Source organism: Episyrphus balteatus, chromosome 3 (assembly GCF_945859705.1).
Source record: "Episyrphus balteatus chromosome 3, idEpiBalt1.1, whole genome shotgun sequence".
NCBI classification, from domain to species: Eukaryota; Metazoa; Arthropoda; class Insecta; order Diptera; family Syrphidae; genus Episyrphus; species Episyrphus balteatus.
This window is the reverse complement of record NC_079136.1, coordinates 99,487,721-99,501,895: the sequence shown is the minus strand read 5'-3', so window position 1 is coordinate 99,501,895 and position 14,175 is coordinate 99,487,721. Positions and strand designations below refer to the sequence as shown.

The window sequence follows — 14,175 nt, the reverse complement described above, 5'->3', positions numbered from 1 at the left end:
GTAAATGAATCTCTTAATTATTTTAGTTATATTTTACAGCAATGTCTCGCTATTCCAAATTACCTACTCTTTTTTATAGTTTGACCTAGATGTTATTCATTGATTGAAAATGAATTTCATTGGGCTTATTTAAGGTAAAAAATAAGCGTTTATTTCAAAATATTGAGTCACATACAAATACCACTCCTTTAAAGAATAAATATAAATTTTCAACAGGGTTGCTTGAACGTAATTGCTTTTGCTTGTAGGTATGGTAAAAGTTGAAAAGAAAATTAAATCTTTTATGAAAACATTCATAATATTTTTAGTTTAAAAAATATTTTTATGAAATTTGAAAAATAATGTAATATGTATTTATTGTGGGGTCTTCAAAGGCAGATCAACAATTTGGACATTTCGCCATTAATAAAATTGGTATCAAATTTGGTACCTATCCGGGATATGCAGTTGGATAGCCGCCATGCCATGATTTTTTTTAGATCTTTATTTGACTTCCTTCATCTTCCAGATTAAACGTGAAATTTTTACGTCAAACATATCCTTTCATTTTTATGGATAGTTTTATATGGGGTTAACATTAGACTCGAGGGTTGTACCGAGAGTTGAAATAAAAATTCGCAAAAATTAGAGAATTTGTTTTTCGTTATTTAGAACTAATTGATGTCCATCCACCGTGGAATTTCGGAAAAAAAAAATTTTATGATAACCCGCGTTGTTCAATTATCCCTTAACTAACTCTTTTGCAGGGTTTTAGCGTAGGAATCACTTTTTTTTAATACATTTGCTTTCCTTTCAACTTAAAGTAAAAATATTTTTTGCAAATAAAAAAAAATTGCAATAAAAAAATATTGATTGCAACTGACAAAAATTTGCCTTAAAAAAATTTGTATTTTAACTAAAAATATTTTACATTAATAAAAATGTATTTACATTGAAAATAAAATTTGTAAACAAAAGTGTTATAGCTTATCTATGTACCTATAGTCAAATGGCAAAATAATTTTAAAAAATTCGACTAATATTGAAAAAAAAAAAAAAATATTATTAAATGCACACATTTGCATTGAATTTTTTTTTCATTCAAGAATGCATTAGAAAATGAAAAATTTTACTGTTTTTCAAATGAAATGATGATTATTCAAAAATAGGGCCCAAAATGAAAAGTTACTGAAATATGAAAATAAGGTAGGAAAGAATTTAAAAAAAGAAAAATGTGGTTAGATCGTGTTTTAGATTAAAAATGTCAATCTTTCAATAGCAAATTAGTTTTTTGCTATACCTATGTGTTGTGTGGACCTCACAAACTGTGCATAAATTTGCCCAATTACTAGTTATTTTGTCCGGATGCCTCTTAAGCCACTTCCGGCTATCGTTGCGTTTTCGCAACGTCATGTTTAAAGACTTCTGGAACCTAACTTATTATAATTAAAAATAAACTAAAAATAGATTTTGAAAGATAGTTCAATTATCTAATCGACCTGTTTTTGGATTTTTTTTGTGAAAACATTTTTTCATGCTTTTTTAAAACTTTTAAAATTCGAGGTATTGAAAAATTTGAGGTAGAATTTTTGAACCCAATTTGTCATTTTGTTTTCAACAGTTTTTTAATAGGTACTCAGTGTATTTATATCTAGTTCATTTTTTCATAAAAATATTCAAATAAAACTGATATTAGCTGCGTTCCTTTGGAAATATTTATCTACTGCTTAGTACTTAAAACTACTTTGAACTACTTTTGCTATACTGAAAAAGTAGTTCAAAGCAGCTTTAAGTACTAAGCAGTAGATACAAATTTCCAAAGGAATGCAGTTATTCTATGTAAGAAATTTTTTTTAAAATAATTTTGATAAGGTCCATTTTCGGCGAGCGTTGCGAAAACGCAAAGTGAATTTTCCGGAAAACCAGAAGCTTTTCCAAAATTTTTTTTCACATTTCTTCTTATTAGATCAAAAACAATAAGTGTGTAAAATTTCAAGTTTCTAAGTCAACTGGAACTGGTAGCCGCCGGAAATGGGTTAATGCAATTTTTTTTCAGTCGCAATAAATATATATTTTTGTTTTAACCTTTAAAAACTTAAAGTAAAAATCGAGAAGGCTGGATTTCAAAGACTAATATAAATGCATAAGTAGGGACTTGCTTGACTCTTAATTTGCTGGGAAAATATCAAAAATAATTGTTTCATGTAGGTATATAACTGTAAAAATGTTTATGTTATCTTAAATTCCTATAAACTACAAACAATGCAAAAAATTGGTTTTTAGTTTGTTTTATTTGCTATAGAAAAGATAAACATGTAAATACACCTACAGTCGCATGTTCTGATATAACATATTTGATAAACGCTTTTAGGAAGCCTTAAATTATTATTATAATCACTATATGAAAAAAATAATCAGGATTTTTGTAAAAATTTATTTGAAAATCTTTGTTTGTAGAACTAAACTTTCGAATGAATAAATTTTAATTTGCTGAAAATGGGGTACCTAGTACCTACCTATTAAATGTTTATTTGTAGTTTCTTTTTTGTAAATAATTTAAATAAAAATTTTACTGGAATAAATAAAAAAAACATACTTCGTTAAGTAAAATTGAAAGGTATTACTTGTATGCACATCATTTCATGCAATGGTGACAAAACCCAAAATCACAGCGAAAACAGAAATAGAGCCCTACATTTTCATTTACAAGATACAGGGGAGATTTGTACTTTTTTTATGTCAAACTTGTATTGATTCAGATCTCACTAGAAGTTCGTGTATTTGTTATGTAATACAAACGATTTTTAAGTAAAAGCTTTATATTTTCAATGATCTCAATACTTTTTTAATTAAAAAAATTAGCTATTAAATTAAATTAGGATTTATTTTAAGAATTTAGGTGAGCAAGACAAAGCTGTTGATTTTTTTTTATTAGATAATAATTATTATATTCAGCAGTTTTATTATAAATAAATAAATAAATATTTTACCTAATTATATTTATATAGTTTTTTTTTTTTAAGTTTGAATAAAAATCAATTGACCTTAGTTGATCCTCTTAAATATTTTAATTATACGAATTTTTTGGTTAAGTTATTAATTTAAGAGATTTTTTTGGTATAAGTAAATAAATTTTACCTCTTAATTGTACATTTTTGTTTATTTTTTTTTTTTCAAAATAATTTTTTTTGACTAAAGGTACCTACGTTTTTCAATTTTTGAATGGTGATTCTATAACACTACACCTCCATTGGTTCTGATGCATCAGTACAGGTTTGTGTGGTGGCACAGCTTCTACGACTAGAAGAGTTCTTGCAGAATATTTTGAAAATTGAAAACTTCTCATGTGAATCATCTGGATGGATATTAATTGTTGTATCAAAAACATCAATATTCTCCGATATGTTGCTTCTTTGATGGGTTATCGTTGAATTATCTGAGCATTTTGCTTCTTGTGCATTATTATTTGTTGGGAATGTGTTGTTTGTTTTAAGTTTATTTTCTCCATTTTTATTTCTTAAAGTTCTATTAGTATGTTTAAGAATTGGCGTTAGGTATTTACACGAATTCATCGAATAAGCTGAAACTTTACTGCTACTTCGTCTTACGCTAATTCGGGCTTTGGTACCATAACGTAAAAAGATACCCTTCCGCTGTAAACGATGCTCTTTTGAACGGGCATCCAAGCCAAAGAGCCGCGTTACACCATGACGAACTTGCTTATTTCTATAAGCAAAGATAAACGGTGAGCTGAGATTCGCGAGGAGAATCATAAAAACTGCTAGCTGTGTTGAGTGTGAAAAATTTTCAACCACTCGACCTTGCAGTAATACTAGAAGGCCATACGGCAGATAAGATACTAGGAACATTATAACCACTAAAATACTGATGCGAGCTGCACGTGACTCTTCGCGCTGTTTGAAAAGTGATGAAGCGTTTGATAGCCGCCGTCGAATAGATGACATATAGCTAAGTGACTTGGGAGAGCCGCCATTGGTAATTGGGTTTTGAAGACTCTGATGGGCTATGTTACGATAGTTGTTAGATGTTGGATCGAAACCATTTAAAGATTCCCGACGAATCTGATGATATTTTTGTAAATTTGGTGTTGATTGTATCTGTCGAAACGTCGGATCAATGAGATCTTGTGAAGATTGTCCCAAAGGTGAAATTTGTTTTACTGAGTAATTCCTCTTAATTTCTGAATTACTTACACTTGAAACAGGCCGTGAAATATTATTTGAATTTTCCTCTCCTGACGGACACTCTTCTGGCTCTGAAAGAGGAGGCAATGTAAGCTTTTTAGCTTCTGCAATTCTCACTATCGAATCCCTCCGACATCTTTTCCTATCGATTTTCATGTGTAAACCTCCAAATGACGGTGTGTTAGTTAACGAATTTCTATGCCCACTCACTGCATTGTGAAGCAGTGGAGATGATCCATTTTGACGCATTCTAACACCATTTTCTTTGGCTTCTGACACTATTCTCCAGTACATTCCACAAACGAATCCAAATGGCAACAATATAATGACAATGAAATAAATGCATGCAAAAACCATGTTAAAAATCATGCTCGTCGTAATTCCAGAAACTTCAATTTGCCCTGGCAAGATGTATATTTTTTTCTCAATCACTGCACTACATTGAAAATTAATCTCCCTCAATGCTGATATCAGTCCAAAGAGTATCCCAAAAACCCATGTCATAGCTATCAAAATATATGACTTCACTCCCGATATCCGACTGTGATATCGCAATGGATCCCTCACAGCCATCCAAGTATCTCCAACCACTAAAAGCACCGATAATGCTCCCAATGCAGCTGCCAAATCAATTGTCCAACATCTCGTCAATATTGTTGATTCCAATGTTCTTGAATTATCTCTAAATTTTACTCTAGTATCAACGATCATATCATTTAAATACTTTTCATTTACTTCGGTTATCACAATTTTCTCACTTCGATCCTCAATTTTCAGCTGTTGGCAATTATACGTGAAATTGCATTGGAATGTTTTTTCTGAACGTTTGCTCACATTCCTATCAAAATTAGTCTCAACTACTGAATCCTGTTGCAGCATTTGATCTCTCTGTTCATTGGGAAGAAATTCGGAAGCTTTATTTTTGGTAATAATACCAACACTTTCTTCATTAATTTCCACTGTCGCCAACATATTGCCACTTAAAAATAATGTTGGTGCTAGTATGCAACAACCGATTAAATTAATTATTAATAAATTTATAACAAAACGATTAGCCGTTGTTCGTAAGGCGGGTGTCACCCAGAACGCACCTAATGGCAGCAAATTTATTGTGAACGATATCAACAGTAAACCAAAAATTACAAAGTCTATTGCCATATTTGTTCATATTAATTATTACTTTTTAATTAATTGTTGGCTATTTGCCAACTGATTTTTTTTTTTTTTTCTTCTATTGAACGTCTCTCGTTTTGTATTATTTCCGGATTTGAATTTTGCATTTGCACGATCTTATTGATATATTTCCCGTCAAAACTGATCGAATTTCATGGATACACTTATTTGTAATATTTTTACGATTTTTTTCGACTCATTTTGTCGAATTTTACATTTCAATGTAATTTAGTACACTCTTATTAATTCCGAATAAGGTTGTTTAATATTTGCACTCATACAGATCTTTTTTTGTTTTCTTACGATTTTTTCACGACAACGTCCTTTTAGATAAAAATTGATCAGTAGGCGATCTTCATTTTAGATTAAACCGGTTGAGTTTAAGATCTTTTTTTCCAATATTTTCTTTAACTTAATTCAATAAATTCGATTGAAGAGTCTTTAACTTTGATTGAATTTACTCTTCCTTTTATTTTATTCTTTAGATTTTTTATAGATTCCGCGAAAATAGATCTTCACTCTTGAGTGTGATATTCACAACTGTAACTGTTAATGATTGGAATATAAATTTCCCTCAAGAAACTGTGTCTGAGATCAAAAATTTTATATTAATTTATTTATAAATAAACTGAAACGAGTCTCTGTTGATATTCTCTTAGTTGATCTCCGGTGGGCATTTTGTTTTTTGAGGTGAGTATCGGTGGCGTTGATATAGTTTTTTTTTTTGTGAAAAAAAATACCCGTATTTTGTTCTCTATCCGAGTATCTCTTGTTGTCTTTTTAGAGCAGATGAGAGAATCATAGATTATGGGAAGAGAATGGAAAATATTGCACCATTTTTCTTTTATTTCTTTGCGTGAGGTTTTTCTTTCAGTTTTGTTGTATTACCAATAAAATTGTTATGTGAGGTGAATTTTAACATCTGCAACTAGGTAACTTGTAAAAATCTCATGAAATTGCAATTTTTGTAAGTTGGTATTTGTGGTTAAAAATACTAGTTCTCGATTTGAGTAAAAAGAATTGAGTGGATTTTTTTCGTTAAAAAATTTTATTAATTAGAATTAGTTTAATAGTATCTAGTTGTTGAAGTAGGTTTATTGTTTCGAAGAAATCAAAATTTTGTATTGATCTCGTTTGTATAAGAGTAATCAATCAATATTGAGGTGAAGGCTATGAAATAATGTTGAGTTTTTGCATTGTTTTTATTTTGAATTTCACTCAATTTTTATTTTGTACACATATTTATTTTTATTATTCTATATTCTTTGAACTTTGATAATGATTAAGTTTCAGAATAAATCACGCTTTCGAATGGTGATGGTAATTTATTGTTGGGGGAATTTATTTAATTATTTGTTTATGATTTTGTTTCAACATCTGGACTAAAAGATGCATCATATTTCTTAGGTCCGGGAATGTGTGAACTTAATTTTGTTGTCCAATCATTGAACGTAACGTGATTATGACTTTTTTTTAAGTAAGTAATTATTTTTAATTAAAGGTTTTCATGAACTTTCTAATCGGCATAGTAAAGTTTGCGTGTTCTGAAAACATGTTTAAATGGAGTGATGTCATCATTGCTGTTGCAAAATAGTACACTTTAGGGATTTAAAAAAAATTTAACCATGAATGAGATGAACTTTGATTTTTTTTTACAATTTCTCCTAAATTGACCTACAGGAAATTTGCCTTTTTTGTATTTGAAGAACAAGCTTTTTAAAAAACGACTAGTTCGTTTTGCAATTGGTTATTAATTTTCATTCGATCATAAATGCTGGTAGTTTTTTTTTCTATTGTAGAGTTTGTGGGTTTATTTTGTAGAGTGATGTTACGTGAATCCTGAAATAAATAAGAAAACAATTTTTTTAGTTCAGTTATAAATTATAAATTGCAATAATTTTATATATAAAAACTGGGTGTTAACTATTTCTTTATTAATAGTTTCGCTTTAGTTTAAAAAAATAAGTGATACCGAAATTCGCAAAAATACATTACCACTTAATAGCACATCAAATTGCTTAAAATTTCAAATTCTAATACATATTCATGTTTTGATTTTAAAACCAACTAATTTTGTTTTTCTGAACCAGAGGCGTACGTTAAGTTGCCGGGGCTACAGGACAAGACTAATTTTTTTTTGATATAGAAACTAAGAACAAATAAAAAGTACGTATACGCCCTACTTTTTTTTTGTTGGGCCTCTGATGTATCATTTGTTGGTCACTAATATTATTCAAGTAATATTTTTTGGGCTTCTAAGATATAAAATAATTAGGTATTCTTTCAAAAAAGTATTTTTTTTGGGCCGTTGAGAATCTAATTTGTGTCTCTTGTGTAGAAAATGATTCATTATAATAAGTTGTTTTCTCTGTGTGGTGTGTACGCCCCTGTCCTGACCTTCCGAGGTCACATTTAACAAAATAAAATGCACATCTGGGTTTATATTAAATACTGTATTGCTTTTACAAATATTTCTTGCGTTGCTTTGAGTAAAAGAAGCACAAAAAATGCTTATAGCCACTTTTTTAAAGTAGGTACATCAAAGAAAAAAAGTTGAAAAACGCCAAAAACTGTATAATTTGACAGTCTATTTTCTTTATTTACCTGTTTTAGAACCCATTCCACTTTTTCAGCCACGAAGCTAAAAGATAAAGCAATTGAAATCCTAAATACCTATCTATAAATGTTAAAAATAAGCTATTTGTTCAAGGGCGGATCCAGGATTTTTTTCTATGGATTGCCAAAAAAATAACAGTTAGAAATAAAATGAAGTATCATACGACTGACTGACAAGCAGCGAATTTTAACTACGCACAGTGCGGTATTTTGGTCTAAAACCTGGCCAAAAGTATTTGGGCACATTTTCCACATCAAATAGGTACCAAATGACAAAAAATTTATTCGGAAGGAAAAATTTTCATTTTCTTGGTACAGTAAAAGCCACTTAAGTGCTTACCCAACCCACTTACCTCCCAATTAGCCGGGAGAAAAAAAAAATATTAAAAATCATAAAATGCACGTACAACCCTGTGCTATAACTTTTCTTAAAGCCAGTTATTTATTTTATTTTTTGAGTCAAGTTGTTTCATTAAATAGTTTTTGAGAAATTAAGTTTTAAAGATGAAATGTAGAAAAAAAATGTTTTCGTTTTTCAATTGATTTTGTATAAAATTTTGCAATATTATGGACATATTTATACCATTTTTTAATGACCTCGTAGTTTTTAGTCAAATACTAAAGACTTCATTCTAATAAAAAATATTAAAGTTCCTAAGAGTAAAAAAACTGAAACATACATAGGTACTTTTTTCCTGGGAAACCTAGTTTTGTTTTTTTTATTTGCAATACAATTTTTTTATATCTCAAGAATATTGAGTTCAAATTGGAGCCAAATTGACCAAGTTATGAGTATATTAATACTTCGCTTACGAACGTTTTAGTCCAGGGTTCAAAACTTTAAATCGTTCTCCCCACAACTAATGTTTTCAAGCCGGTGCCCCTCATAGCTTCAAAACTACTGCACCGATTCTTTTGAAATTTGGAACACTATTTCTTTACATATTTTTAAAGGTACCTATCACTGGAAAAATTTTCTCAATAACATAATATTCAAAAGTCTGTAAGTAAGGGTCGCTTTTTTTTCAAGGGGTCTTTATTTTCAGAGGTGCAAACTCTTGAAATACAAGATTGTTCTACATATCCAGCAGTTCAATATACATATATAGGTTATGCAATGTTGTGGCGGGTTGCGCAGTTTTAAAAACACTAATGTAAAAAAAAAATAACGAAAAAAGTGCCCCCACCCTCTGGATCTGCCGGTGTATTTGTTAATAGGTTGGGTTTTATTAACATCATTTCATATTTTTCTTTATTACAAAACCAATACTTATCCTTCAGTAAAGTTTTGCAAACATTTTTGTATATATACAAAAAAAATATTCTATTCGTATTAAATAATTGTCAAATGTCTCATAAACACGTTAAATAAGAAATAAGAGCATCAAAATAAAAACAAATAAATTGATAAAAATGTAAAACAAATAAACACAAAATTATGAACATTTTTGTTGGTATCTAATAAAATTTAAAAATTTATGAATAACTGGAACACCTGCGGTTTAATTCCAGACAATTTGTCTGGCAAGCTAATTACTAAATCATGATTTGTTGTTGAGTATTACTTTTGAAATACATATATATATCTTGTTTATTTACTTTTTTTCTCGTTATTAAATTCAAGACATATGTAGCTATAAAAATTCGGCATTTTTTATTAAAAGTTTGTATACATGACATGACTAACAAAAATGAAGTAAATAAATTGGAATATGGCGCTGACATCGTTTTAGAATATTATTACTCTTTTTGAACTTAAAATTGATTTAATAACTGTTTTAGTTGGGTTAGAGCCCTATCTTATTTTACCGAAGTATATTACCTATATGAAAATTAGAAACACTTTATATTTACAGATTTTAAATTAATTTTAAAAAAAGAACATTTGAAGCAGGTCAGAACAAAAAGACCATAGATTAATTAATGCAATCAAGGAACTTAAAATTATCCAGTAAGTGGTGCGTCAGTCACGACTGAATCATTTCTGTCCACTAACCAAGGTTAAACAATTATAAAATAATAAAATAATTAATGTAAAAAACATTAATAAAGGAAATAAAGGTATAAAATACCAATAAACAGACAGGTGTAGTTGAAATTCCATTTTACAATAACTCTGCAGCGATAAGCTTAAGTGGTGGCCAGTTGAAAAGTTATCTATGAATTAGTCACTTTGGCGTTCAGTAACGATGTCAAATGTTAAATCTTACATAACGAACGTAATTATTCAGAGCATTAAGAGAATATGTGTTGTACATGTACCTATATATGAGTACTTTCTAATGAAAGAGTTACTCTATCAGGTAGTTCCACTAATGCCCAGGCTTTTAGTATTTTTCGACTCAGAACTATACGAATTTTGGAAGATGCAGCAGGAAATATAAGAATACTTAATATTAGCAACTGACACAAGACACATGATAATATTGTATTTTTTGTATAACCCATTACAAATTGAACTTTAAAACTTTATAAGTTCTTAAACGTATCTACCACAAAAATCTTTATTTTGATTTTTGGTGATTTTCTGCACAAAATAAAAAAAAAATTGGTACATTAAATAATTTGCAACACCTGATTTTAAGTTACTTTTTAATGACAAAATTGAAAGAATCTAAAATCAAGACCCAGCAAAAACAATAGCGGCTCTTTTAAATGTTTCTCCGGTCGTATTTTATCAGTATAATAGTTATATTATCACCAACAATAATTTCTGGAGTAATGAATTTCGCGGCAGTAGAAAGATGAAATGTGAGCTCTAACAGCTCAGTTGTTTTTTCAGAATCAACGGGTTTAGTCCTGTTTCATCCTCGTCTCTATCTTGGGATGCCCATTTCATGCAGGTCATATTTGGCTATGATTGCCAGTCTACTTTCAGATACTCCCAAGATATTTTTAAAAAGCTGGTTACAAACTTTTTTCTTTTGTGTTTATGAAGTACTTAGTCGCTGTTGCATGTGGCTTCTTTCTTCGGGCGTAGGGTTCAGTGCGGCATTTTTTTGGGTATGTTATTTGGATAAATTTGAGTAAAAATTTATCCTGATCCACTTTGTTTTCAATTTTTTTTTTGAAATGATCGAAAAAACCAATAAACCAATACCAATAAACAACTTAAACCAAACAACCCATATAATAATAATTACTTTCCAACCACAGGCAAACTTTGTGGAGTTTGAGTTTTGGGAAAACCTCCAATAAATTTGTTGAGTTTTGAAAACATGCTCGATTTTAAATATTTTTTTAAATTAAAACTTTTCACTTTTTAAATATATATTTTTTGTCATCTTGTGCGCCTGGTCGTGCCAAAAATTTCGATACCAATAGGTAACTCATTTTCGCAAAAAATGCGTTTGTTGAGTTTTGAAAAAACGCTCCTTGATTTCGGTTTACTAAATTCAAAGGAAAGCGACCCATCCGTTTATTCTAACGAATTGGCAGACATTTTTTTTTTAAGAATCCTAACGTTGCCATAAAGTTGCTAAATAAACGTGCTGTTCAAGAATTTAAGATATTAAGCTTTGAATGTGAAATCACTAAAAACCCAATATCAAGTACAAAAGTTAAGCGTGTAAAATACGTGCTTTATATTGGGGTGTTTTCCCGCCAGACAATATTACATATAATTGTATAGAATATTTCACTTTTCCAAACTTCGTAAAGCTGTTGTCTAGAAGTACAGACAATTAGTTTATTGCACTTTGTCTTAAAATGATAGCTGTGATAAGCTATGCTCAATGTTTGACATAGTAAAATTATTTAACTTGAAGTATCAACTGTGATTTCTTTTGCAGATAAAAATTTATAATCATTTTATTACGAATTATCAATTGTTATTGCCTTTAATGGTTAGGAATTTATTGAAATTTTATTGACGATAAGAAATAGTGCATATATGGAAATTTGTAGGTGCCTACCTACTTACCTACACTTCTTTAAGAAGGAATAAACCCAATGTTATATTTACTTTTGGGTAAAGCAATTCTTTCTATCTATCTTTCTGCCTCTTTTTCGAGGTGAGGCCTGAACTACCCAAGCGAAACTTGGGAGTTAAAAGTTTTCTTAAAAAACGGCTCCAAGATTTTTGATTGCATTTTATTTTTTTTTTTTTTTTAATCTATAAGTTTTTTTTATTCTCTTTGGTTACTTCAATCAAAATATTTCTTTTTTTTAAATGATGTGGTTAGTCAAGTATCTAAGTAAAGACGTCCATAACTATGAAATGAATAGAAAATTATATTTCAGTTACGGAATATACATATATTAACTTCCGATTAGCAAACGTAGGTTTATAGAGAATAGGATAAAGAAATGCAGGTGATATTTTAATGGACAGTTCTAAAGAAAAGAAGAATCAATAGTTTTTTTAAGAATTCTTTAATAATTTTCTTCATTCTAATTTTTAAATAATTTTAAATAAAATAAATTAAAAAAATACACCCTTTTTGAAAAATACAGTACCTAGTTGTTGCCTTGTTGGTTCAACTTTAGAATATTTACATAGGTAAACTCCTGCTCAAAATTAACGCACACATTTTTCGTCTGAAGTTATACCCCTGCATCTTATTTTAAAAGGCTTTCAAATTCTTTGGTGCATTTTTTTGTGTTTTGTTATTGTTTAGCAAGTCGAAAAAATGCTAAACTGCAACAGTATTGTCAACCAAAAAAAAGATAAACCAAATTTAACAATTCAAGGTCTGGAAACTGATTATAAAATAATTTTTATTTTTAAGAAGAAAAATTTTAAAAAAATGGAAGCGGGTGACGGTTCTTTCCCATAATTGTATGCAATACTTGGTATAGTCTCCTCTAGCGCATATGACAACCTGGAGTCGTATGTCCATTCCACTAATTAACTTTTGAAGGTTTTGTTTTAACACTTCTTTCACTGAAGTTTTCAGTTGATCAAGACTGCTTGGAGGTGGATTTCGGTCGCGAATGCATCTTTTCAATATTTCCTACACATGTTCTATTGAATTCAAATCCAGATTTCTGTGTGGTTAATCCGAAGCTGGAATATTAAAATCTTGAAGATATTCTCAAACCACTCTAGCATGCATTATCGTGCATCAGACTAAACTGTGGACCAAATCTAGGGGTGATTGGAACCAGATGGTGTTCGAGGGCATCAGTCAAGTATTTTTGGGTACTTAACATAGGTCTAGAAAGGCTCGCTAACTCCGTAGGTGTTGTAAAGCAGATTTAACTCCATTAAATTTTATGACTCTTCTTTAAAAGGCTCGCGGGTTAACAGACAGACTTCAGCAAATCTCTCCCAAATCTTCCCGACAAACATATTATTCAATACCTTTAATTTAAGATCACTATTGTCTCATTTGAGAAAATAACCATGATGCTGTGGCATAAAGTAATAGCAGGACTTTACTTTAAAATAAATACACAGATTTTAAAACAATAAGGAGAACCTGATTGTTTTAATAAGGTTTCCTTCTTGGATGAAAACCATAGAGAAATCTTATTGTTTTTGTTCTATTTTATGTGGTCTATTTTTCTCTGTGTAGGATGTGCGTTAAATTTGAGCAGGAGTGTATATGTTAGAAAAAGCAATATCAGAATTTTACTAGAATTTGACAGAGGTTTCAGAAGGCTAGGAAAATTCTTGGAACGTCATGGCACACCTTCCACTATTAAAACTTGTTAATGCGTAAGACGAGCATTTAAAAATGTTTATGCTTAAAATATAAATTGCAAATGTTGTTGCAAATATAGATACACAATAGTTTCAACAAATTAATTTTTGTTACTTACATTGTGTATAGGTAACAAAATTAATGGAAAGAGCTTTATTCTATTTATTGGTACAAGATAAATTCACATGAATTTTCGATTTAGTATACTTTTTCGTAGAATATTTTTATAGAAATTTTGATTTTAAGTTTAGAACGATTTCAAAACCATTATTTAGATAAAATTTAAACTAGTTTACCTACATATAAACGGTTTGTCTAGTACCTAGGTACTCAAATATTCAGAAATTTGATAAGAAGGATTATTTTTTCGGATTAATTGACTGCATTCTGGAAGTGGATGAGCATCGGTGATGTATTCAAACCTAAAACAAGTTACTTTAAAAGACTTTGATACTAAAAAAATAAAAGAATACAAAAAGATTAAAAATTCTCAACGATTTTTAAATTTGCCTTCGTTAAAAAAAATTCAATAGATATTAGAGAAGTAAAAAAGC

The 14,175-nt window shown here is 29.5% G+C and overlaps 1 protein-coding gene across 1 annotated transcript; it reads right to left on the bottom strand.

Annotated features, from left to right (window-relative positions):
• Nucleotides 1-3,024: 3,024 nt before the first annotated feature.
• On the bottom strand, nucleotides 3,025-5,588 carry LOC129913201 (uncharacterized). The gene has a single exon (XM_055991757.1). The coding sequence runs from the start codon at nucleotides 5,340-5,342 to the stop codon at nucleotides 3,219-3,221; it is 2,124 nt and encodes a 707-aa protein (XP_055847732.1). The 5' UTR covers nucleotides 5,343-5,588; the 3' UTR covers nucleotides 3,025-3,218.
• Between the last annotated feature and the right edge of the window lie 8,587 nt (nucleotides 5,589-14,175).